The 26,165-nt window shown below is 40.5% G+C and overlaps 2 protein-coding genes across 2 annotated transcripts in view; one reads left to right on the top strand and one right to left on the bottom strand.

The window, feature by feature from the left end:
- Positions 1 to 857: 857 nt before the first annotated feature.
- The window catches only part of LOC133521151 (phosphatidylinositol 4,5-bisphosphate 3-kinase catalytic subunit delta isoform), a 39,809-nt gene continuing 14,501 nt past the window's right edge, over positions 858 to 26,165 (bottom strand). The window contains exons 5-19 of the mRNA XM_061855941.1: positions 25,905 to 26,163; positions 18,345 to 18,523; positions 14,718 to 14,948; positions 13,862 to 14,061; positions 12,445 to 12,627; positions 11,237 to 11,443; positions 10,444 to 10,587; positions 9,303 to 9,427; positions 8,173 to 8,323; positions 7,678 to 7,866; positions 6,935 to 7,077; positions 5,852 to 6,003; positions 4,693 to 4,872; positions 3,653 to 3,772; positions 858 to 1,063 (exon numbers count right to left, since the gene is read on the bottom strand). Of these exons, the coding sequence (XP_061711925.1) occupies positions 941 to 1,063; positions 3,653 to 3,772; positions 4,693 to 4,872; positions 5,852 to 6,003; positions 6,935 to 7,077; positions 7,678 to 7,866; positions 8,173 to 8,323; positions 9,303 to 9,427; positions 10,444 to 10,587; positions 11,237 to 11,443; positions 12,445 to 12,627; positions 13,862 to 14,061; positions 14,718 to 14,948; positions 18,345 to 18,523; positions 25,905 to 26,163 (2,586 nt within the window). The 3' untranslated portion in view covers positions 858 to 940. The remainder of the gene's footprint in view (positions 1,064 to 3,652; positions 3,773 to 4,692; positions 4,873 to 5,851; positions 6,004 to 6,934; positions 7,078 to 7,677; positions 7,867 to 8,172; positions 8,324 to 9,302; positions 9,428 to 10,443; positions 10,588 to 11,236; positions 11,444 to 12,444; positions 12,628 to 13,861; positions 14,062 to 14,717; positions 14,949 to 18,344; positions 18,524 to 25,904; positions 26,164 to 26,165) is intronic.
- LOC133521153 (UDP-glycosyltransferase UGT5-like) lies at positions 18,558 to 23,981 on the top strand. The gene is made up of 4 exons (XM_061855943.1): positions 18,558 to 20,218; positions 20,856 to 21,078; positions 22,956 to 23,172; positions 23,444 to 23,981. The coding sequence occupies exons 1-4, from the start codon at positions 19,376 to 19,378 to the stop codon at positions 23,736 to 23,738; spliced, it is 1,578 nt and encodes a 525-aa protein (XP_061711927.1). The 5' UTR covers positions 18,558 to 19,375; the 3' UTR covers positions 23,739 to 23,981.

The raw sequence follows: 26,165 nt of genomic DNA, 5'->3' as shown, positions 1-26,165 counted from the left end.
CAGGTGGAGCGGCTACAGCGTCTGCGGCGCGCGGCGGGCCGGCGGGCGGGCCGGGGGCTCCGAGCAGCAGGTGGAGCGGCTACAGCGTCTGCGGCGCGCGGCGGGCCGGCGGGCGGGCCGGGGGCTCCGAGCAGCAGGTGGAGCGGCTACAGCGTCTGCGGCGCGCGGCGGGCCGGCGGGCGGGCCGGGGGCTCCGAGCAGCAGGTGGAGCGGCTACAGCGTCTGCGGCGCGCGGCGGGCCGGCGGGCGGGCCGGGGGCTCCGAGCAGCAGGTGGAGCGGCTACAGCGTCTGCGGCGCGCGGCGGGCCGGCGGGCGGGCCGGGGGCTCCGAGCAGCAGGTGGAGCGGCTACAGCGTCTGCGGCGCGCGGCGGGCCGGCGGGCGGGCCGGGGGCTCCGAGCAGCAGGTGGAGCGGCTACAGCGTCTGCGGCGCGCGGCGGGCCGGCGGGCGGGCCGGGGGCTCCGAGCAGCAGGTGGAGCGGCTACAGCGTCTGCGGCGCGCGGCGGGCCGGCGGGCGGGCCGGGGGCTCCGAGCAGCAGGTGGAGCGGCTACAGCGTCTGCGGCGCGCGGCGGGCCGGCGGGCGGGCCGGGGGCTCCGAGCAGCAGGTGGAGCGGCTACAGCGTCTGCGGCGCGCGGCGGGCCGGCGGGCGGGCCGGGGGCTCCGAGCAGCAGGTGGAGCGGCTACAGCGTCTGCGGCGCGCGGCGGGCCGGCGGGCGGGCCGGGGGCTCCGAGCAGCAGGTGGAGCGGCTACAGCGTCTGCGGCGCGCGGCGGGCCGGCGGGCGGGCCGGGGGCTCCGAGCAGCAGGTGGAGCGGCTACAGCGTCTGCGGCGCGCGGCGGGCCGGCGGGCGGGCCGGGGGCTCCGAGCAGCAGGTGGAGCGGCTACAGCGTCTGCGGCGCGCGGCGGGCCGGCGGGCGGCGCCGGGGCGCGGGCCGCTGTCAGTTGTTCTTGTCGAAGTTGTGGAAGGCCCAGTTGAACGACGTCATCCACGTGTTCTTGACGGCCTCGGTGAACTTGAGCCGAAAGTGCTCGAGCGCTTTTTCTTCTGATAAGTCTAGGACCTGTTGGAAGGAAGGGGAATAATATTTATTTACAAATTTTATTTCGCTCAAAAGTTACGGTTTTTTGTTTAATTCTCACTGCCCCCGCCTTGAAGTTTTTCTGTTTTGCCTTATGGTTGATTGGTATACCCTGATTCATAATTAAAGTCCACCAAATCAACCACTGTGTTGCCAGTAAAATGAAACGTTCCATTAATAGTAAATATATTATTGGCGAACGAATGCTCGTAAGTAAATAATTTACTACTAATTTGAAATACAACATTTAAATGCTTAGTTTAAATAATCAGACTTATTAAAAAATCAGTCCCATTCATTCATATTGAGATAAAACTATTTTGAGGTAGAAATTTTCGTTTTGATATAGTAATACTTCAGGTCTAATCAATATGTGGTATTCCGTTTTAATACAATAACATTATCGTCTTAATATGTGTGCATTATTAGTATTATTACTATGCCTTAAAACGTAAACTTGAAAACGACAATTACAGGATATTGTAATACGCCCTTATGGTTACCATGATAGATTTATGGCGGCCATGACACTCACTTGTCAAGTCAAGTTGTCACTTCATTCGGCATCTGACGTCTGTTACTTATAGTATTTTTCAAACAGAAAGGGTAATCAGAAAAGAACAGATGTTTCTCTATACAATTTTGCGTGACATTTTAAGATTATAGATTGTATGGAAATGACACCTGTCAACGTACTCAGCATGTTATAAAAATACTCTAGTTCCCAACTGAGCAAGGCTTGTACTGTATAAATTATAAGTGCTTAAAGACGATACATTTGAATGTAATTTTGTACGTATAGTGAATAAATATTTACGTAGGTATATATAACAAACATGTAAGAGTTGAAGTATAGGCGACACATTTAACAAAAACCCTTCATTTATGTAGTTGGCAGCGTTTCATTAAAGGTATAGAAAATGGAGTGACCGAAACCGGCAAAACGTCCCACTTTGTCGCTTGCCATAAAGACGAGATTTGCTTGTTTCTTTATACGAATAACCTGTCAAGGCGTCCTTATGGCAAGCGACAAAGTGGGACGTTTTGCCGGTTTCGGCCACATATTTTGACGTAATTTCTGTATTCCATTCAAAAACGGTTTTATTACATTCGTCACCTTCAATAAGACAATTATATTTTTTATTATTCCAAAAAGGTTGGTGACATCAGGTCCGTCATACTGACGTTGACAGATGTCAACGTGACAGTGACATTTATTGGTAGATTTGATGGAATTTAATTATGAATTAGGGTATAGAGAATGCCTATTGGCATTAAGTCCGCCTGTTGTACTCTTTTTTATGTGCAATAAGGTTCAAAATAAATAAATAAGGGGGTTGTTAAGAGATAATGTATGTCTAAATGTCTAGTTTACATTTTTGTGGGTTGTGAGTGTTTCCATAAAAAAAATGTAACTCTTTTATACTTGAGAAATGCTTTACTTGTACCGAATCAGGGCTCCTTAGAATATTCATTTTAGTTAATCGAAAAAAGCCCACTAATAAATGTGTATTTGGTGCGGTTTATACTATTAGTTACATTGATACGATTCGCCACTTAGGGAAAACCTGTGTTCGATAAAAGTACTATATAGCTAAAAAACTTAAGTAAGTCACCTGTATGTAGTTGTGACGTGTTCGAATAGACATTTGTTTTGTTTGTGTGTGTCTTTTAAACATGTATTGTCTATTCGAACACGTCACAACTACATACAACAGGTGACTTACTTAAGTTTTTTACCTATACCTGCGTTGATATTAATAGATGTTTTTTTACAACAGGGGCATAGACAGGCTAATATTCACAATTCAGTTACTAATAGTGTGTCATCTACTCAGCAGTATTTTTTTCAGTAAACACATTCTTTAATTTATTTTATTTTAATTATGTAAGTAGTATGTATGTATATGCATTGTCTTACTGTTGTAGACTTAAATTTTAAAGGTATTGTCTCTACTGCTATTTAGTTTTAATTTAGTTTTTTTGCACCTCCTAATTAGTTAAATTAAATTTCATTTCTCCACTACCTAAAGGTTGTCTGGAAGAGATCGCTCTGCAGCGATAAGGCCGCCTGTTACTTACCTCTATCTTCATGTATTATATGTGTTTCCATGTACATTTGTTCAGAGGTTGTGCAATAAAGACGATTTGTATTGTATTGTATTCTTTTGGACATAACATATAGGATTGCCAAAGGTCCTCAAAAGTTTGCCGATCTTCGAATACCTATACAAGTCGCTGGCCCAATATTACAGGGTTCCATTGTTCACTTTTATCGAACTGAAATTTGAACATTGTCATAGTTGTCACTATGACAATGAAATGAGTCGAATTTCAACTGTCTTGAATATGTAACATAGAACCCTGTAATATTGGGCCAGCGAAGTGTAAACGACATTAGATATTTTTGCATTATGCTACAAGTACGAAGTGCCGTGATCAACATCACTTGTCTCGCAGGTAGTGGTGGAGCTCATCTCATCATAAAGACCGACAGAATCAGGTGCACGTGCTACAGGATCTTGAAACACATTTTGAACGTTCTATAATTGGTGCCGTGAGGATACTCACAAGGGTATCTCGTAGGTACTGCAGATCCTTCTCAGACTTGAGCTCCGGCAGCCCCGTGGAGATCATCATGGAGAACAGGGACAGGATCAGGTGCCCGTGCCGCCGCAGGATCTTGAAGGCCTGCGAACAACCGACATTAACGCATTGCCGACTGATTCTGGTATTTGAGCAAATGCAATGATCATTACGCAGGTGCAAAGTGCGTTAGCCACTGTTTCAATTTTATTAAAACTGGTTAATGTTAGCCAATACGAGATTTTTTTTCTGTTTTGCAAATTTTGCCAAAAAAAAGGAAAACTTATAAACATGCATTGTTTGCATTTGTTTATGACAATATGAAGTGACCAATTTATGTCGTGTATGAAATAGCCAGTCCCCCCGCCTTAACTTTTGAACCATGGGTCCAGAAAACGGAACCCTACACTGAGCATGGCCCGACATGCTCTTGGCCGATTTATTATCTTACCCCCTTATTCAATAACTTCACGGGCCTGCGGCTGTAGCACGGTCGCATTTTTATCACTTGTCACTATGCCTGTCACTTTCGCACTTACATACTTGTTAGAACGTGACAAGCATAGTGACAAGTGATAAAAATACGGCCGAGCTACAACCGCTGATTTAGTTAATTTATGTTTTATCCCTTTCTTACAAATACATTAGTCAAAATGATAGATAAAGACAAACGATTCATAACTAATTCAGGCCAGTAACGCCACAGAATAAATAATAGTACTACCGTACAGATATGACATTTCCTACAAAACCGAAGTTTGACAGCGATTCAGGAACGAACCATGCTGTCCCTTTCTAATGTATGGCACTATCCCTTTCGGCTATTTAGGGTTGACAAAATTCAAGTCATTATCTTATCTGTGGTCGTGCACGCAGAGACGTCAAGTTGTGCCAACCCTAATAATTGCTCGGAGCAATGCTGAGCCGGACGGAGCCGAGAATGACGCTTATGAATAACGCCATTAGACTTTACCACTATTACAATGAATAAGAATAATTTTTGACAGTGACATTGAGTGACCCACCGTCTCACAGTGTTCCCGGAATATCTTGAAATGCAGCGGCTCGTTGTCCCCGGTGCCGCGCTCGCCCTTGTTGATGACGTGTATGAAGTCGTGCGTCAACACGAAGGGCACGCGCTCGCGCTTGAACCCGAACTTCTGCTTGAAGTGCCCCAGGAAATGGCCGAAGTCTATGTGGAATAGCTGTGGAAAACCATTCAAAATGTAAAAAAAAATTATACTACGTGGTGGCAAACAAGCATACGGCCCGCTTGATGATAAGCAGTCTCCATAGCCTAAGTACGCGTGCAACTCCAGAGGAGTTACATGCGCGTTGCCGACCCTAACACTCCGCACCCTCGTTGAGCTCTGGCAATCTTACTCACCGGCAGGAACACAATACTATGAGTAGGGTCTAGTGTTATTTGGCTGTGGTTTTCTGTAAGGTGGAGGTACTTCTCCAGTTGGGCTCTTCACTTATTTATTTGACACTTATTTTAGCTTAACTTAATAGGCTTTAATAGGCGACGACCATGAGTTGTTTTATGATCAAGCATATATGTAGCTTTCCAGTCATTTAAATAATATATTTCGTCAAAAGTACTGTTTAAAGCGGTAGTTTTAACCCCCCTTTGCTTAATTTCGCCCGCATTTTACCAATGTGCAATTTATCAATGCATATACTTCATAAAGTCTTGCTCTGCATCAAATAATAGGGGAGTAGGAATTTATCGTATCTACGACAATATTAGTTATTTATTTTAAAAGAGGGCAAAGTTGTTGTTTAACCACTTGTGCTAATATTGATACCCGAGCAAGCGAAAAGATTCCAAAATTGAACCCCGAGCGTAGTGAGTGTTTCGAGAAGTGGAATCTTGATCTTCGAGGGTTTCAGGCACGAGGGTTAAACAAACTTTGCCTCCAAGTGAAACACAAATGTTTTCATCACATCAACGCGAGGAAAATACTAACTATGAAATAAATAAAAAATCAAACCAACTCACATCCAAAATAACGTAATAACAAAAGGTATCATTCAAAAGTCATCTCTACCACCTCACATAAAAAAACAACTCAAAATTTGCATCTGACTACTTCGCCCCACATGTAGATAAAATGCAACATTCTCATTTTTTGGACAATCAAGAGGCCCTAAGTAAGTATTCTAGTCTAGTTTGATTACCTGTCCGTTCTTTTTGACCATGATGTTGTCCGGGTGGCGGTCGGCGATGCCCATGACGTAGGTGGCCACGCAGTAGCCCGCGCAGCTCATCGTGAACTCCTCCACTGCTTTGTTGAAGCTGGACTCTGCTTGGTTGTAGTCGCGGAGCCATTCTGTGGAAATGTATTATTTATTACCAAAGATAATTTAAATTTTTACTTTAGTTAGCGCCACTTGCCCCATACCACTAACCCGGAGTTAACAGGTTAAACCGTTAACCCAGTGTCAAATTATACTGGTAACAATGGTAAATCCAGGTTGAACCGGTTAACCCCGGGTTAGCAGGACGGTGCCAAAAACTGTCTCTGGTTCTAGTTCTAACCTACAAAGCTTCATATTTTCATATATAAATAGAATCTCAAAAATACGTGATAACGTGTAGCTACACGTAATACATAAAAAAAAGATTAAATAAATTAACCATAATAAAAAAGAAATAATAAAAAACAAAAAAAAATAAAAAAAGACAATCATTCATTTCGACAAAATACGATTATTCATTCATTATTTAAAACGATTGATTTATTCTCTGAACTATCCTTCTACTCAAGTCTCAAAAAATCACGTTATATGGGAGCCCGCCACTTAAATATATATTTACAGTACATATGGGGCTACTTTATAGCACTAGTGCGAGAAGTAGCATATTATGTTACTGTGTCGAACATTTAAAGGGCCATATGTACTGTAAAACGTTGTACGATACATGTGCGAATAGGTAATTCGCAACTCGTGTCGATTTAAAACACTCCCTTCGGTCGTGTTTTAATTTATCGCCACTCGTTTCGAATTTCCTATTTTTCGCACTTGTATCGTAATGTACTATTTTAGTATTTGTTGTCATACCGGCAACCGAAATACATCACCTGTGAAAATGTCATCTCTCTAGCTATCACGGTTCATGAGATACAGCCTGGTGACAGACAGACGAACATCGGAGTCTTAGTAGTAATAGAGTCCCGTTTTTACCCTTTGGATACGGAACCCTAAAAACCTTTGCCAACCTCCATTATTAAGAGTGGAAAGGGTAGTTTTAGTACTTACGGAACAGATTGGCCTTGGAGATGGTCGAGGCGACGTTGACCTTGGCTTTCGCCTTCTGGATGTTGGCGACAGTCTCCGCCTCGTCGACCACCTCGATCATGCCGACCGCGTTGTCCAGCGATATGCAGTTGTAGGGGTTCAATCTAGAATTTTATTATTATTAAATGATTTATTTCAGGCAAAGCCTTTTGAAATTGAGTAAGATGCGTAAAATGTAAGACAATTTCGTGCTTCGAATTTCACATGTAAACGAGATGGCGCTATACAGCTCCATACATTTTGCGTTAACTCTGACTGGCGCAGTACAGCGCCATCTGTTTTAGATGTCAAACTAAGAGGCATGTTTTTTTCTTAGACATTATCTTTCTATTACAATCGATTCTCTTTGCAATAATATAATCTAATAGTTGAGCTGTGAGCTGCAGACCTCGCAAGCATGACTTAAAACTCAATATATGTAATGCTAAGCCATTTTGAAAAAATCCAAAAGCTGGATTGACAAAGAAATCTATTTAATCATCGAACCTGCTCACAAAATTTCACGAGAATCGGTTGAGAATTGCGACCTGTAGAGGAGAACTTTCGGACATATGAAAGCATTTTTTCCCAAGCTGAAATATAGACCTTCGCTAACGCTCGGTCAATTACACGAGGGACAGAAATCTATGGAGAATCCTGGTGTACAACAAACGGTTCTCAGCATTGAATGAACAACTAAAGATGATGGATATATGAAGGCTCACCGAAAATCGTAACCCTCGTTCTTCCACAGACTGTCCATGATCCTGAGCATCTGCAGCGTGAACATGTCCTGGCGCAGGTCGTCGCCGATCTTGAGGATGATTCGGATATCCGGGCCGCACGACTCGATGTTCTCGAACTCGAGCTGCAGGGGCCGCATCTTGCTGTCCATCACTTTGCACTTCTCCGGTCTGGGAACACGGGATTGTTTTAATTCAGTGTAACGAAACCGGCAAAGTATCGTACAGTCAAGGTATTAAATATCGACACGGACAAATTGCAAAAAATATGTATACACGCCTTTATTGTCCATACATTAAAGTAGTGTATACATATTTTTGGCACTTTGTCCGAGTCGATATTTAATACCTTGACTGTACAACGTTTTGCAGTACATGTTGCCGTATCGTAAATATCTATTATTTAACAAATTAGGGCCCGAGCCGAAAAAAAAAACATAAAATTCCAACTACATCCGTACTGCAGGTGATACTGACCTGACGGACTTGCACACGAAGCTGGGGTTGAGCGGCGACACGAAGTTGCACAGCGTCTCGCGGCAGTGGTCCTCCTGCAGCAGCGACAAGATGGCGGCGCGCGCTTTGTTTATGCTCTCTTTGTTGCGCTTGCGCACCATGTTGTTCAGCCCTGGCAACACATTATTGTTATGGAACAACCTTTTACATAGCGCTGATTGCCTAAGATAAACCCGAGTTTGAACATGGGCTTATGCCAAAAGTCAACTGATAGTTACCAGATGCTCTTCGGCGAAAAAAATGAAAAAAACAAACAAATTACAGAATTTTGGCTCTTGGAGACCCTATACATAAGGATAATTTGATAAACTATATTAATCGTTTAGTTCTGACACTTAGAGATATTTACACCTCTAAATAATTTTAGTTTTTTTGTGTTTGCTTGTGTTTTTATTATTATTATTTTGTAATTCGACATTTAGAGACTTGCTACATCTCGAAGTAATAATAATACTTTAGTTTGCATTCAATTTTTCTGTTGATTGTATTTTATAATTGTTGATGTGTTTGTGGCCTTGTGGCCTATTTGCTGAATAAATGTGTAAGTTGAAATTGATACAAACTGTTTTTTTACCATTAGAAAGAAGGTAAGCGATTTTAACGTGTCTTTTTATTGAAAAACACTTTTGAAAAATAAAAGTCACGGCAAATATGTACCAATAATATACGATTCCCACCGACCGGCTGGATTCGGGCCGCGCCGAAGCGCATTTTCAATGTACCTATAACCACATTGCTTATGGCAGAAGCGATGGCGTCCGTCCGGAGCCGTCCGCGTCCATGAGGAGCTGACGGGCTTGCGGCCGTACTAATGTGAAATGCGCTCCGACTCCGCCTATTCGGCGAGAATCGTACTTAAGTTGTGGTCACACCCAACATAGTCTAATCCCTCGACCTAGTCTGGTCACTCTTAAATCGTTTAACTGTTGGGCATCATAATGACCATTCCTTGTAAAAAAATTCTGAGAAAGCCTTTGTCCAGCAGTTGACAATTTTCGGCTGATGTAATGATGATTATAACATTATGGAAAAAACCTAGAAAAAATAACATTTCTTTTCTCAGTAATAGTATATAACCTGATAGTACTTACATTTTAGTTTGTCTAAACAGCTGATCTGTCGTAGTAAAGTGTCCACGTGGTCTTGACTGCCGCGGCAGTACGCTTCCAGCACCAATCCGAATCGTATTGATACCGATGATACGTGCATTTCCGATCTGAAAAAAAGGAATTGAAAAATAGAATAAGTTTGTTATGCTTACATGTGAACTACTCAATGTCAACATCAGACTTATTCATTTCATTCAGTGTTGCAGAAAAAACCGGCCTAGTGCGAGTCGGACTTGCACAGGAAGGGTTCCGTACCATTATCTATAAAAACGGTCACCCATCCAAGTACTGACCCCGCCCGACGTTGCTTAACTTCGGTGATTGGATGAGAACCTCGAGATTGGAAAGAAATATTTGTTTTATTTTGTTTTTAGAAATTTCAACTGGCTAGCCATCACGGTTCATGAGATACAGCCTGGTGACAGACGGACGAATGGACGGACAGACAGCGGACTCTCAGTAATAGGGTCCCGTTTGACCCTTTGGGTACGGAACCCATAAAAAGCAGACAGGCTGTCTCTAGTGAAAAGGGGTATGTCTCACGCAGCTGAGATGAAAAGGGGTATAAGTTCCATGTAACCCTTTTTCACTAGAGCCACGTTATTCATCGTTTTTGAATCCATAGTTCGAACTAAACCCATATCGTTAGGAATGACAACAAAATACTGACACGATTTATTTTAAATGACATATTTTAGATATGTTCTTTGGCTTATAAAAGAAACTGTCTATATGCAAGCTGTTGACAAATCTTGTCTTAAAAGGAAAGTATACCACATAATCATACAAAAAGATAAAATGTTGTTCCACTTCTAAATATTTTTCATTTTCCATGTGTTTTAGTAAGGTATTGATACAATGAAAAACTAGGCTTATAGACTTACCTTTCTTTAAAAAAATTAAATAAATAAAAAAATATTTTTTTAAAGCGAAACCTATAAACTTAGGATATATTATGCTGAAGCGATCGACATCAAAATCAAAGTGATTTGTTAAGATTCAGTTAGTGGAAAACGTTTTCTCCCGTAATGGAACTTCATAGAAAAAGTACTGTTATTTCTCTAGCATGGCAAAGCTATTCTTCCCTATTAATATTAGTAAAAAAGGAGATATTCCAACTAACCTCAAATGCCAGAAGAGATAGTGTCCGATGGTCATGTTGTTGAAGGCGCGCTGCAGGAGGAAGAGCGCCAGGTCACACATCAGGTAAGACTCGTGTTTCAAGGCTTGCACGAGTTGTAACAGGTACAGGAGGAGTTCTTCGTCCCTGTTGGAGATATATGTTGTATTTAGTACAATCTTGAGTAATGCTGCGAGAAAGATTCATTCATGAAACCGGAACTGCCAATCAGGTAAACACCAAAAGTGACAGAAGTTTGTAACCTATGGTATGATTCCTAGGGTTGGGTATATCTAATGACATGTTTTGTTTTTAAGCGATTGTAGTGCATCTGCGTTTAGCTTTATACTTTTATCCTCATTCTAAAGAAAACTTGGAAGTTTGGAAATATAGTGGTATTGTTCGTGTGCTGTATAGTTGTAATGTAGCGCGTTGAAACCTAAAAAGGTCTAATCGGTCGATAGCATAAGTGATTTGGAGGTCATATTTACTTTCTGACTAATGCCAACAAAAGCAGAGGCCAACTCGGGAAGTACTTCCACCTTACAGAAAACAGCACCCTACTTATAATATTGTGTTCCTGCCGGTGAGTAAGGTTGCTATAGCTCAGGCTTTAGGGTCGGCAACGCGCATGTAACTCCTCTGGAGGCTACGGAGACTGCTTACCATTAGGCGGGCCGTATGCTTGTTTGCCACCGACGTAGTATATATATATATATATATATATATATATATATATATGAATAGATGATGACGTAGCGTTGGGCGTCAAATGGAAGCCTCGGCCTATACTGACGTGATCTTGGCGAGGCACTTGACGGCGAAGCTGCGGACGGAGGCGTCGGCGTAGGCGTAGTCGAGCAGCTCGAGCGCGGACTCCACGGGCAGCGCGGGCCACTCCGCCATCATGCGCGCCACGCTGGCCGCGTCCGCCTGCTCGCCCCACTCCACGCACGCCAGCAGCTTGGACAGCAGCTGCGGGGCCGTGTCGCGGAAGTATTTTCTGAGAAATACATGTGTGGAATTCAATAAATAAAAATTGTTTATTTCGGACCATGATCCATAGAAATTGGTTAGTAATTTAGCTTCTTAAAAAATCTATGTTAGTCTTATCAGCTATATATCTACAGGAAACTTAACCAAGTAGGTATTGGGAGCGATAAATAGTCTTACCCTATTTGTCCCTCCCAATAATCACATCAACCCAGTATTTTGTGAGCGGGCAGTAGATAGTATAGATAGTAGGTTGCACAACAAGGGCATAAAGCGATCCATTTTTATTCTCGCCAATACAGTCTCGAGTAAGAATGGACGAGTAATATGCCTGAGTTATACACTCTGCTTTTCACCTAAATTGCGAGGAAATAAAAATATCCAATATTTTAGGTTATTTTGCTGTATTTTTTGAAGACGAAAGAAAATCGTTCTCGAGCCGGTCGGGCTCGCGTCTGACGGGGCGCGCCGACAGGGCTGGCAGGCAATATGGCAGACGCAGGACTTTATAGCTAAGTTAATAAGGGTCGTAATAGATTACTTAACTTTATGCTCTAGAACATAATAAGCAATTTTATGCTGCTTACACGCGACTTAAATGTCGACTTTACGAGCAAGAGAAGTGAAAAAGTTTATATTATGTCTAAGCATCTATAGTAGCGGATGAAACAAAGTATCACAAGTATCTGCCATCCAGGAATTCTCTTCCAAATAGAAATATTATCCTACAGTTTGCATTAAAAAATATCTGAGAGTTATCTCTTTTTGTGTTATTATTAGAAAATGATGCTGACTATACATCACACTGGTTTTAGTAATAAATGTGTACAAAGGCGAACTTATCCCTTGCGGCACTTTTCACATTATCGTTACATTGCCAAACATAGGAACGTAGGAGCAGGGGCCCATGAGACATTAATAGTAATCTGCTCGCAAAAATAGTTTTTGTTCATCGGTAGATTTTAATATAGAGTAAGCTCGGTAATATGTCTAGTACTGATATGGACAGACCTGGAAGCCCAGATTTCCTTCTTCTCCAGCTCGTGCATCTCGTACAGCGGGTCCTTGTAGAGCGGCGAGTCGAGATCCCTCGCTAACCGCGCCACCACCTCCGGCGAGCCGTTCTCGGGGAACTCGGCGCGTTCCTTCACTTCGTCCGTCGATGGGAACATTATTTGGTAGGGGCATTCGTAGCTGGAAAGCAAAATAGTTATTTGTACAAGAGAGCAAAGTTTGATATTTCTTCGAGTGCTTATTTTGAGTCCCGTGCAAGCGAATTATTCTATAATATATAATTTTGTCTGTCAATGAGCAAAATCGCATTTTCCTCACTGTTTTTACGCAGCAAATTAGTAAATTACCCTCGTCGAGCTGCTGAGGTGAAAAAAAATCTGTTTGAATAAAATATGAAATAATAAATAAAGTATTTATTTCGCACTGCTGAGTTGTGGTAATGCAAATGGCGAATTATTATCATTGCTTGGAACTATCATACAGATATTAATAAATTACTGATGCTGAATTTGCGTTTAATCAAAAGCGGACAGGTGTGTCAACGGGACGCCTCCTGATAAATAAATATTATAAATAAATATTATAGGACATTATTCGTATTGCATCAAACAACTTTACACTTGGTTTCCCATACCGTCTGTCACCGCCAAAATGCGGGCATATTTTGTAGTATTAGAAGTTTCAAAGGTTTTAGCTGAGTGACGTTGATTAGTCCGTCAATTGGCTGCTTGACAGATAATGTCAACCGATCTTGATTTTCCTGAGGATCAAATGAAATAGGGAGCGTGCATGAACTGTAGGAGGCAGCACAGGAGCCGTCAGATATTTGGCGCGAGGCGTAAATGTGATGTTTATTGTTCCGATGTAGCCCACAAGATGGCAGAATCTACTATGCACAAGAAAACACGTGACGTGTAAATGTACATGTTTATTGTTCCGATTCAGGCCACAAGATGGCATACCCTCCAACGCGCACGGCCCCTATAGGACTCATGGCATTTAAGCGACAGAAAGGTCAGAAATGAGAGTTAAAGTCTGACGCTCGACGATTGAATAGCCTCTAACAAAATGATATTGTAATGTGACGTCACGTTACATTAGTCTGTCCTAAATGTATGGAAGATGAAAAAAATTGCTCTTTTGACCCTGAAATATTGCGTTTATGTATATAGTTATAGTCCAATTTATTTTTCAATAAAATGTAAGGAATCGATTGGTACCATTTTCTTTTTGAAAGTTAATTATTTTTTGAGACTTTGTAGCCTTGTATTTAATTTATTTATATCTCAATATGTCTTTTTAAATTCTACTTATTCTATAATAGATGGCTCGTTTTCTATCCGTTTACCAAAATTTCGTTGTAATAGTCAACATGTGTCAAGTACCCAATGGTATCCAATGAGTGTGTACTCACTCTGAGAAGCGCACTTGCAGCGCAGCGCACGAGTCCGTGTTAGGGTTGGAGACGACGGTGCCCAGCGGGTGCAGCAGCATTTCATCCTGGGTTTCGTCGGCGACGTACGTCCACATGAACAGCGTGACGCCGTCCGTCCGAAGAAGGTTCTTGTAGTCGAATATCATGGTGTTCGCCCACGCTAACTTGTTTATATCGTCCTGCGGAAATATTAATAGATATATTAGACAAAAACATAAAGTAAATTAAAGGTGTTTTTTTTTTTCATGAATTAAAACTCGAATTATGGATATCCACGGGTGTCGGAAGTTAATATAAAAGCCACCGCCACAGTCGTATTGGTTACACGAAATGATCAATTCATTCATGTATCCTTTTATTTAGGTAACTAATGTTACTATTTTTATTTTTCCTCGCGTTGTTCCGGCATTTTGCCACGGCTCATGGGAGCCCGGGGTCCGCTAGACAACTAATCCCCAGAATTGGCGTAGGCACTAGTTTTTACGAAAGCGACTGCCATCTGACCTTTCAACACAGAGGGTAAACTAGGCCTTATTAGGATTAGTCCGGTTTCCTCGCGATGTTTTCCTCCACCGAAAAGCGACTGGTAAATATCAAATGATATTTAAATTTCGTACATTAATTCCGAAAAACTCATTGGTACCAACCAGGGTTCGAACCCGCGACCTCCGGATTGAACGTCGCAAGCTCTTACCGCTAGGCCACCAGCGCTTGTAGGTAACTAATGTTAAATATTTATGAATTATTTATATATAGTTTTGTGAGGGAGCTATGTCGGGAGAGGACACACATTTAAAGTTTAGCTAAATTTAATGTTTCTCTCAAAGTTACATACCTTAGTGGTGTCTTTTTTCCCCTTCTTGCTCTTATTACTTTTGTAGACCTCCGACGTGGAGTAGATGACGAAGCACAGCCTCGCCATGCGCGGTATGTTGAGCACTTTGATCGGGAACGTGAGCGCCTGGTCCCAGCGCGCGACGCCCTCGTTGGATACGGGCGCCATCGTGGTCTTTTGGGGTTCGCAGATGGGCTTGCCGCCGTGGAAAATCCCGGCTTGACAGACCACCTGGTGATAAGACGGATGTATTTTATTGAAGGATCATTTAAAACCGAAACAGATGGCATATACGTTACGTAAAAAGTTACCCGGGTATGTCCTTAAACCACGTCCTAAAGAGAGGTATGGGCATTCGCTTTGTGTGGTAGGACACAGCAGATGCCCTACCAAATCTAGAGCAGAGCCCAACTGGGGAAGTACACTAGACCCTAGTCATAGTGTTGTGTTCCTGTCGGTGAGTAAGGTTGCCAGAGCTCAACGATGGTGCGGTATTAGGGTCGGCAACGCACATGTAACTCCTCCGGAGTTGCAGGTGTCCATAGGCTCCGGAGACTGCTTACCATAAGGCGGGCCGTATGCTTGTTTGCAACCGACGTAGTATTTAAAAAAAGTAGCCAGAGCCTCTGGCGCCCCGAGCCGGGATCAAATTGCAATACGCTGTTATAAGGATTTTTATTTTTTTGCGTGTTTAGTTATATTTTATTATTTATTTCAATGACTAAGTCAGTATACTTTACATACACAATTATCTTTTGATATAATTTACCTGATTAAAACTAAAAACCTAATTCTAAAAAGAGCCCGTGAGGCTTAGTGCCCAAGATGCTGGCAACATTTCCGCGCTGAATCGCAATGCTTATTCGTTGAGCAAGAAGCTGCCAGCTCTATTCTCCCCAGTGATGTCAACACCGTCAACCGCTTGGCCAATTTGACTTGGCGCAGGCGCGGATACAAGATTTGGCTTAGGGGGGGGCCATTTTGAGAAAATCATATATTTTTGCACAGAAAATAAGGTAAAAAAAAATTTACTCAATTTAGTAATGTGAGAGCCAGGGTTTTAGGGGGGGGCCATAGGGGCAATGGCCTTGTATCCGCGCCTGACTTGGCGTGCAAAATTTGATTGATTTGCAAGATCGATTTAAGTTGACAGACTTCTAGCCAGGGATCGGAACCGGTTTTTTGCAAAAACATCGAAATAACCATATATTTCGGTTTATTTTATACTCTAAATGTAGGACTCAGTTGTGTTTTCAGATAACGACTTCGTATTATTAGATTGCCTAATTAGAAATGAAGTAATTAACAAAGAACGAAAAAATACCGTTTTCGTTCCCATACAAAAAATACCGGTTTCCGATCCCTGCTTCTAGCAACCCACAAACCAAAACCTGCCAAGCCAAACGCACACATTTTTTCTCTGGAAAGAGATTCAAATAACAAAGGGCCTTTTTATGCATCTGGACAGTTAGCCGTTATGAATGAATGCATGAATTAATGATGCTTTTATTCGAAACACACATACACAACAACATTAAATTAGACTTAAATTTAGGTACATTAGAAGTTACAGTGCTGCGGGTGGTTCCAGAAAAGGATAACACTCAGCATGTATCGCAGCGTGTAGCGCATTAGTGTTGCGACGCTGATTTTCAGTGTACCCATTGACACGGAAAACAACACAGAACCGAAGCAGAATACAACAGAATGTGCAGTTGACATTGAAATTTATTTATAAGAAAACCAAGACATGTTTGTTATTAAATACATGCACAATACATAAATAAATATGTATAAACTCTGAATCACAGAAGTCGGTACAAATACAGGTGGGTGTAGGTATAGGTATAGGTCGGATACGTGGAGGTCGTTTGTTCCTTGAGTAGGTGCAGGTTCAGTTTAGTTTTGAACACGAATAGTGAACTGGCTTTTCTAATTTGTGGCGGGAGATTGTTCCAGCACCGCGTGGCTGCGTACCGGAAACTGCCACAGAAACTAGCCGACCTGTGTCTTGGATAGATGATGCGGGGAGCTTGCTTCACGTGTTTACGGGAGAGCGTTAATCTTTCGTACGATGGTTGGTTGGTCAGCATAATCCCAAATAAGAGTGAAGCAAAATGTAATTTTCTACAGGCCTCCATCTTAAGCATATTGCCACTATTTAAAAAGGGTGTCACATGTGTTCTTGGTGGAATCGGAAAACAGAATCTGGTACAGGCACTCTGAAGTCTTTGTAGCTGAGTTTTTGTACGAGATAACAAGCAGTTTCCAATTACCGTTCTGCGACTTCTGCGTAGTTCAGTTTAGATAATACAAGGGAGTCACATAGTTTTATTCGCATGTCTACACTTAAATAACTATTTAAGTGAACTCCGAATCTAGTATAAAACTTTGAGGCGGTAAAAACAATTACGTGTAGTTTCTAATAGAACGTGATTTATAAACTGCAGTTTCTCGTTCATAATTACTACCAGATTTCTGGCTTCTGACACGCGAGTAATGCTTTCGTCTAGAATATGGACCTGTGGGTTGCGTAGTATTGTATTTGACACTTGATGTTTATCATTTTCCTTTGGACCAAACAGAAACAATTAGTAAGAGTGACACGAATACTGTCATTCATTCATTCTATAAATATATATATATATATATATAAATCCCGGTCTCCTAAATTGGTCAAAGGTTAACTGAAAGAGATCCCTTAAAGGGATAAGTTTGTTTTTTCCTGTTTTATTTTAATTTTTATGTGTTTTACTACTACTACTATATATCATTCTTACTGATTGGTCGTATCTTGCCTGCATATGAATAAGACGGTAATTTTGTCTCCTTCAACACCATTAATGTTTATTTAGACTCTTGAAGTTTTTAACAGTACATCACTAATTGTAACTAAAGTGTAATTTTAGCATAACTACTCGTTATAGGAAATATTGAACTGTTATTTTTGCCATCTTTCGTATTTACTGTTATCATTAGATATTCTCATACTTTATCCGTGCCGGCATAAATATTCATTGGCCACTGATAGCTAATGTATCTACAATAGAAATTAAACCTTATCTTCAGTAAAATTAAGCTCATGGTTATGTCATGGCAGCGTAATCTATTTTATAATAATAACAATTATCAGCAAAGTCCTCTCGAGTCAATGACCACCGCCATAGATAACAAGAATAGATGGTATATGTCAGTTGAACCTAAATTATATCCATAAAAATACATGCATGTCAGATGTTATTTTCAGGTATCTTCATTAGTTTTTAAGAGGCGTTCACATTCGCTAACTCGCTTGCATTACGTAGTAAGACGGTCAGCGCACGTGGGATGCGTCAGCGTTTTGCGAATGGCACTTGCCAAATATAGACGTACCTTTACACCCTTATTTGTTGTATATTTCCTTTTCCTACTATTAGAAAAAACTCCGTATAGTATAACTAAACAAATAAAATAAGCATGTGGTTCTAAATCAGGCATTTTGTGCGATCAAATTATTGAAGTAGTGACTACTAGTCGTACAAGTTTAAATTAGTTCATTGTTATGTGGCATAAAATGCTCAAAAAAAAGTCTATTGCTTCTCGTCTGCCGGCTTTTTTGTAATGCTAAAAGAGTTGTTTTTTACTTACCTCGACTTGTTTGTTGGTGTCTACGTTGAGCCCACCTACGCTCTGCACAGTACAGGTGTAGTTTTGTTCTACGCTCCATGAGGAGAGGTACTCCTCTAGTCGTAACCTCCGCATCATGCCCGTAGGAGGCTCGGAGGCTAGCCTCCCTCTTGATTCTACTAGGTACCGGGAGTCGCCAACTGAAACAGATTACCCCATTAGATTAACCTGGCTTACGGGTCTGCAAAACCGCACTTGAAGCGTTTTGGATCTGCAATTGCAGCCATTCAAAACACCCAAACAATTAACATTTAGAGGATCTTGACTAGTAAAATCAACTTTAGTAGTTCTTCAGGGAACGTTGCTATTAGGAATTTGAACGTCACAGGTTTAATATAACATATTCGTATCCCATATCAATCAACATATTCGTTTTCAACTTAATAGGTACATTGTCGATTAGGTTGGTTTCAAATTGAACATACTTGTAAGCTACACATACGGAAATAGCCCCTTATTGACAACGGACGATAAGTACCCTTTTGGTTGAGAATATCATTTGTTAACTCCATGTGAAATTGATTAGATAATTTGCAAACCGAGCAATTGCAAATTTGGTACCTACAATCATTTCTTTAGGCAACTAAAGCTTAATTATTTCCAAGTATTATAAGTAGGTGCTAATTTGTAGTTACATTAGCAGCCGGTAGTCAATCTTATTTAATAATTTGGTCAAATTAGCAAATTACTAAATGAGAAGAAACATTTTTTGAGCTCTTTTCTATAGCGTTAATTTAATTCGTTACTTTCATTTCATGTAACCAATTCAACTATCGTAATTCTAATTTTACCTAATCCTTATTTGGCTTTAACAAACTTTGTTTCTTATTATAAGAATATTACTAAGCCATAAATACCACACATGTACCGCAAGTTGATCAATCAAGTCATCTGCCGAGTCAATATAGAAGTCAAGGTCAGCGGCCACACGCAAAGCTTACTTTCATTTCATTCAGTTATTCGCCGGCAAGCGGCGAGCACACCCGTCAATCATGTCACGCGTCATTATACTCGTCCTACTCGCCCTACTAGCCCAAGCCAAAGCTTTAAATGTCCTAGTGATCGTGTCTATGCCCATACCAAGCCACTACATGGCTTTAAATACCCTATTCAGGGAACTAGCCCACAGAGGCCACAAAGTTACCGTCATGAACAATTTCCCCGACAAAAACCCCACGGCGGGGCTGGAGTTCATTGACCTCGAGGCGTACCAGCCCGGCGCCGTTAAGACGGATGATTTAGAATACTACGAAAGCATAAGTTCTTGGTACGTGCCTTTGTACAATTTATATAGACATTTTAAATTGAGCCCCGGTGGTACTTTGCAGGATTGCGAAAATCTTTTTACGCATAAGAAGGTTAAAGAGCATTTGGATAGAAAAATCAAGTATGATGTAATATTTGTTGAGCAGTTCATGAGCGACTGCGGGTTTGTGTATGCGGCAGCGATGTATGACTCTCCGATCATAGGGATAACCTCACACGTGTTGTTGCCTCTGCATTACTCTAGAATGGGATTACCGTTTGACGTCAGAACAGATCCGCACTATTTTTTTAACGCTGGAAGCAATCCGTCACTTTGGCAAAGGGTTCAGATAACAGTAGCTGACTTTATAATTCAAAATTATATGAAACGGAACTTGCAGGAGAGCATAAGAAGTGTATTCGCTAAGCATCTTCCAGAGGTTTCCGTGGATTTAGAGAAACAGGCGAAGGAGAGAATGGCGATGATGTTTTTGTACCAGCACCACTCGATAACGGGAGGGAGGTTGTTGGCGCCGCAAGTTTTGGAGATTGCTGGGATTCATATTCAAAAACCCAAGCCAGTGCCGAAGGTCAGTTACGGCTGTAAGGTTGGCTTTCTTTTTATTTATTTTTTTAATACCACGTCGGTGGCAAACAAGCACACGGCCCGCCTGATGGTAAGCAGTCACCGTAGCCTATGGACGCCTGCAACACCAGAGATATTACATGCGCGTTGCCGACCCTAAACGGTATCCGACCCTTTCCTAGGTATCTAGAATATATTCATCCTTAGAGCTGTCGACATACCAAATTACATCTCAATAAGTAGTATAGGTATTTAGTTATAAAAAGGCAGTCAGAGCTATATCCGCAATGAACGCAATTAAAATGTAAACTACGAGTATCATTTGAGAAAAATTTTATATGCTGTGAGTACGTACGTATAATGAATCGTACAATAAATGTTAAGAATAATGTGGTAAGGTCAATGCCATGGTTAAAAATAAGTTTATATTTATATCCTTAAAGTAGTAAATAAAAACAACAACTGACTAAATACTACGTCATTTTAAATGCTGCAAAAATAATACAGTTAATTGAATAGTGCCTTATTTATTATTTACAAAGCATTTGATTATATTTATGCGCGATTTGTGGTGAAAAATAATATTGCAGTGCTATCTATCCACCCACACAAAATCGCTTTTTCAAATGTCTTTATTCTAGGACATAGAAGAGTTTCTGTCATCTGCAGACCACGGAGTCATCTACGTCAGTTTTGGATCCCTTCTGAGATCGCACTCTATGTCCGACAACAAGCGAAAGCAGTTCGTGGAAGCCTTTACAAGGATCCCGCAGAAAGTTATATGGAAATGGGGGAACGACAGTTTTCCGGAGCAAAGTGAAGACTTGCTTGTGGGCAGTTGGTTTCCGCAGTTGGATATTTTATGTAAGTTTTTTGTTGATATTAAGTAAACAAACAGAGTTTCATGCCGTTAACTACAAAGACAATTGCGCTATGCTGGGCAATATAAGAGAAAATCCAATACAAATTCTATAACAGTAGCATGAACTGTACAGTTTCCGTAGAGTACAAATTCTCCATAGGTACAGTATTCGTATCAACACACCTATGGAAAATACTGAAAATATTAACGAAATTGATAAAATAAAAGGGTGTTTTCTCCACATATGCTCTAAAGAACTTCTGAACCAGAATGTGCCATATGTACGAGTATATAGATCGTGTAATTCACGACGAAGCGTGTCTTGATTCGTATTGTCACGTCATTAAAGGTTAGATTTGACAAATCTGCGCGTCATCGTGGATGACACGAACTATAATATGATTAATACTATGTAAAGGTACAAGTTCCCCTTTATTTGATCTATAGATACCTATACTATTAATATATGCTAAAAATAATAGTGTGATGCCGTCATAATGAGGCAAGTAATAGTATCATGTTACAATACCGTTTTTAGAAATTCCCAATCTACGTAATTACAGCAATGGTTCACTATGACGTGGGATATAGATTGACTAATTATCTAGTTAATAAAGCCCATATACCTACGGAGTAATAAATAATGAAAAATTAATCATAGTTTTATAAATACAAACATAATTAGAAATTTAGTTGTCCTTCATTTTACGATTGTGAATGAATGCTGTTAACAAATAGAACATTAGGTTATGTTACGCAGTAGAAGAAGTAAGTAGGCTTTAAGGAAAAATAATAGTCATTTGTTTTACAAGGGGACAAAATTGTTGTTTAACCGCTCGTGCTAAAATTGTTACCCGAGCTAGCGAAAGATTCCAAATTTGAACCACGAGCATAGCGAGGGGTTCGAAAAGTGGAATCTTGAGCATTGCGGGGGTTTAAAGGCACGAAGGTTAATCAAATTTTTCCAACGAGTGAAACACAATTTTTCACCACAGCAGTGCGATGAAAATACTAACTGATAATAATCAAACAATATCAAATCAAACCAAATCCAAATGAAATTTATTAAATATTTATCATTTAAAATCATCATTTAATAGTCAATTCTACCAGTCAACATATGGAAACTACTCAAAATTTTCTTCAGATTGCTTTGCCACCCACGCAGATAAAATGCAACTTTCTCACTAGTTTTTGAACAATCAAGAGCGCCTTTACCAGCTGGTGTGGTAAAAATATATATGAAGTAACTATACAAAGGTGATCTTTGAACTGAATTGAATCTCTAGCGATCATTTGTGTACTTTCTAACACCTACGGTACCGGCCGGCGGCCTACGACTACATCGCGCGATCATCGCAAGTACTTTAGGGTGTGGCATTTTTACTTTATTTTATTTTATTAGGGAGCATAGTAAAAAAAGGTGCCATTCGGTGATTAATTATTGCCTATATTTATTTATTTAGCTTAAATTTTACTGCCTCCGGATTTTAGTTGAGGTTTTCGTAAAATGTATGGACGGTGAGAAAAAATAATGTTTTTTTATGTTTTACTAAGGTAGGTTTTATTGGTTCTGAACCTTTGCAATGCTATTTCGAGCCAGTGGTATATTTGTTTAACTAAACTGAATAAAGAGACAATACATAGATATTCTCCGCAGACCATACAAAATGTAACAATACTTATATGAAAACTTTGAAATGGATACGGAGGCAGAAAATGAATTCCGATTGCAAAATAATTTGAAATACTGTTGATTGGTATTGTTATGTAACTTTTTATAACTATGCCCGAAGGACAACTAATATCTTTTTCTCTATACATAAGTGACCCACCCTAATTGTACGTAGGTACATCAACAATTTCAACAATTTTTCAGGTCACCCAAAAGTCTTAGCCTTCATATCCCACGGCGGCATGCTAAGCATGTCAGAAGCGGCCCACTGCGGCAAACCCCTGGTGACTGTACCATTCTTCGGCGACCAGTTCACCAATGCAGCAGCAGCACGAGAAAGCGGATTAGGAATTACGCTGTTCTTTGAAGAGATCGATAGCAACAATTTGGAGGCAGCTATTAGGGAACTGACTTCAGAGAAGTATGTATGAGAAAGTAATAATGGGAACAGCAGTAAAAGATGTTCGCGTTTATGTCCTTGAAACGAAATGTACACGCGCAGATGATATTAGTTGTTAAACCGCACGGTTCTGGGATCATAAGTTAAAAGTAGTATGTATATACAATGCAAATATTTTATTTTTGTACTATTAGCGTCTGCCCTCGACTTCGTCCGCGAAGATGTCGTATAAAAATATGTAAGTGTATACGAAGGCTTAGGTAATAATCCTGACTAAACGTCTTGTTTTCAGAATGCAATCAAAAGCCAAGGGCATCTCTCGGCTCTGGCACGATCGGCCACTACCAATTATGGACAGCGCCATCTATTGGACGGAGTATGTAGCTCGGCATCGTTCCGCGCCGCCCTCTCTACCACAGAAGCTGAATACATCGTCGTTTAACACATCGCCGCTAGATGTCATTGGTGTTATCGTGACTTTAGTATTTGTAATATTATTTGTAATCTACGCCGTTTTGAAAGCTGTTTTTAAAGTTTTATGTGGATTGTTTGCGAATATATTGTGTAAGAAGGGGAAAATAGATTAGTAATTAAATATAGTTTTAGTATTGTTTGTCAGTTCATTTCAATATGATTACGATACACAAAAAAACGCGTTCAAGTAATGAAAAGCGCCATTCAAAAGAACGATGATATATGCCAGTAATACTCAAGAGACTAGATATTATTGTATTGTTTGATCTTAGCTTTAATATGATATTTAGTACCATACTTAATTTTAAAATGGGTGAAATTATTATTGATAGTGTTGTAATAAAAATATTGCTCAATTAATTGTGTTTCTGTTCCTTTAAACCTGCAATAAACAAAAAATACTATCTGTTTGTTTTAGTATGCTATTTTTAATAAGTACTTGTACAAAAATAAATGGAAATCAAAAATTGTCTAAGGATTGTATTCCAATTTCGTTGTCTAATGTGCATTGTGTCTCACTCTCTCACTAAGCAAAATGTGAGATGGAAATACACATTGGATCAAGAAATTGGAGAGGTGGTATTCCACTTGTCCAATCTCTTGGTCCAATTAGGTCCACCCTTAGGCGCATATTATAAATATTCGTAGGAATACCCAATATATATATGGAAAAAACCGTGTCTCTAGAAAGACGCTGAAAATGTTGCCTATTTTAAAGATATAACCCCCCGTACAGTTCTATGGTTCAGCTACTTTGTTACAAAGTTTGTTTTCACTTCCTTTTGTTGCGTTTTGGTAAACAGGAAAACCAGCGAGATCCGATGCGTGAGTATGAATACCGCAATGATATGGTTGTTATTTTATATTTCATTCGATGGTTTTGAATTGAGGATACTGTGTAAATATGAGCATTTTTTCTATGAATGAATAGCGCCTACATTATTGAAAACGCTGGGATGTTTGATGGACGTGGTAGTTTGAGGGTCGACTAAGGCGCCAAATATTCGTGCTCATCACACAAATATATGTTTTGTCCTCCGGCCGAAAGGCCTCAAATTTCGGCCTAATGCGCTAAACGAAGTTGCCGCTTTCCGGCTCCGTCAAGCAGAAAAATAGTATAAAAACCTTGGCCAGTAAATAAGAAAGCCTCAGATCACATGTTTGCGACCTCGGTTTCGCCTCGCGAGCGAGAGCAAGCTTACGCGCGAGGCAATTTCCTCGCGCACAAACCGGTCAGTGTAGACGTGCCTCGACCGAGGCGGCGCGCTCAGGCGAGGAAAACGTTTAGTGCGCGAGGAAATTGCCTCGTTGTGTGGAACCGCCTATTGACAATTCAGTTACCGCAAAACAAACAGCATCGTTGAGCGAAATCTTTTTCAGCTGTGAGCTGTCTAACTTTTCTTGTTTAATTATTGTGGCATTTTTGAACTGTTCTCAATTATCGACTACCGATACACATACGAGTAGGTAGTTAATAAATATTGGACTCTAAAAGAAGTAATTTAAGTAGATAATACGAAAAAAAAGATGACTACTTATATAAAAAAATATAAGGAAACTAATGGAATATTTGTGAAATAGAAAAAAAAAAGAGATCGCTCATTAGAGATAAGATCGCTTGTTATTTACCTCTACTTTTAATCTTTTTAGGGTTCCGTACCCAGAGGGTAAATCCGCTCTGCTGTCCGTCCGTCCGTCTGTCACCAGGCTGTATCTCGTGAACCGTGATCGTTAGACAGTTGAAATTTTCACAGATGATGTATTTCTGTTGCCGCTATAACTAAAAAGTACGGATCCCTCGGTGGACGAGTCCGACTCGCACTTTTTTAATATGTTGTATTCTAAAACGTGTATTTTTGATACGAACACATAATCAAAGAGCAGTTAGTTTAGGCTGTAATTAACACACTTTCATAGGTTTTATAAAAAATGGAAGACTTTTATTTTTTCATACAAAAGAATTCAGCAAGCAATGTATCACTACTTTGTTATAACTCAAAACGTCTCATTAATGACGCGATGTCACAACTGTCACAAGAGATCGTGATGTACGAAATACATTGCCGCTCAAAAATTTATTATCTCGTAGTGAAGAATAAACTAAAAAATCTTTCTGAATTGTTTTATAGCACTAAAACCTACGTCTTGTTTGAGGTTATATCAAAAATACACACTGCATATTGTATCGATATAGGTATATCGAAAGTCGATAAATGAGAATACCCTAATGACAATTCAAACACAATCAATCTTTTAATGTTATTGTCTCAAACACTCACCCGACAACGACAGCCTGTCTATATTCACAATCATCACATGCGGCACGTTGTCCCTCAACAACGTCTCCTGTATGTAGAGGAACTGGATCAACGGGTGGTCTCCTAACAAATATTCCTCGCGCCCGGCCACCTTTAGCACGTATTTGTGCTTGTCTTGACTGAAGTGCCGCATGGAGTACTCTCTGACCTTATTGAGTAGTATGTATTCTATGTGCTGTTTGGGCGTGGACATCGCTGGCGCGTGGGTCGTGGTGGTGAACT

This window comes from Cydia pomonella, chromosome 9, assembly GCF_033807575.1.
Source record: "Cydia pomonella isolate Wapato2018A chromosome 9, ilCydPomo1, whole genome shotgun sequence".
NCBI lineage: Eukaryota > Metazoa > Arthropoda > Insecta > Lepidoptera > Tortricidae > Cydia > Cydia pomonella.
This window is presented reverse-complemented; position numbering and strand designations above follow the sequence as displayed.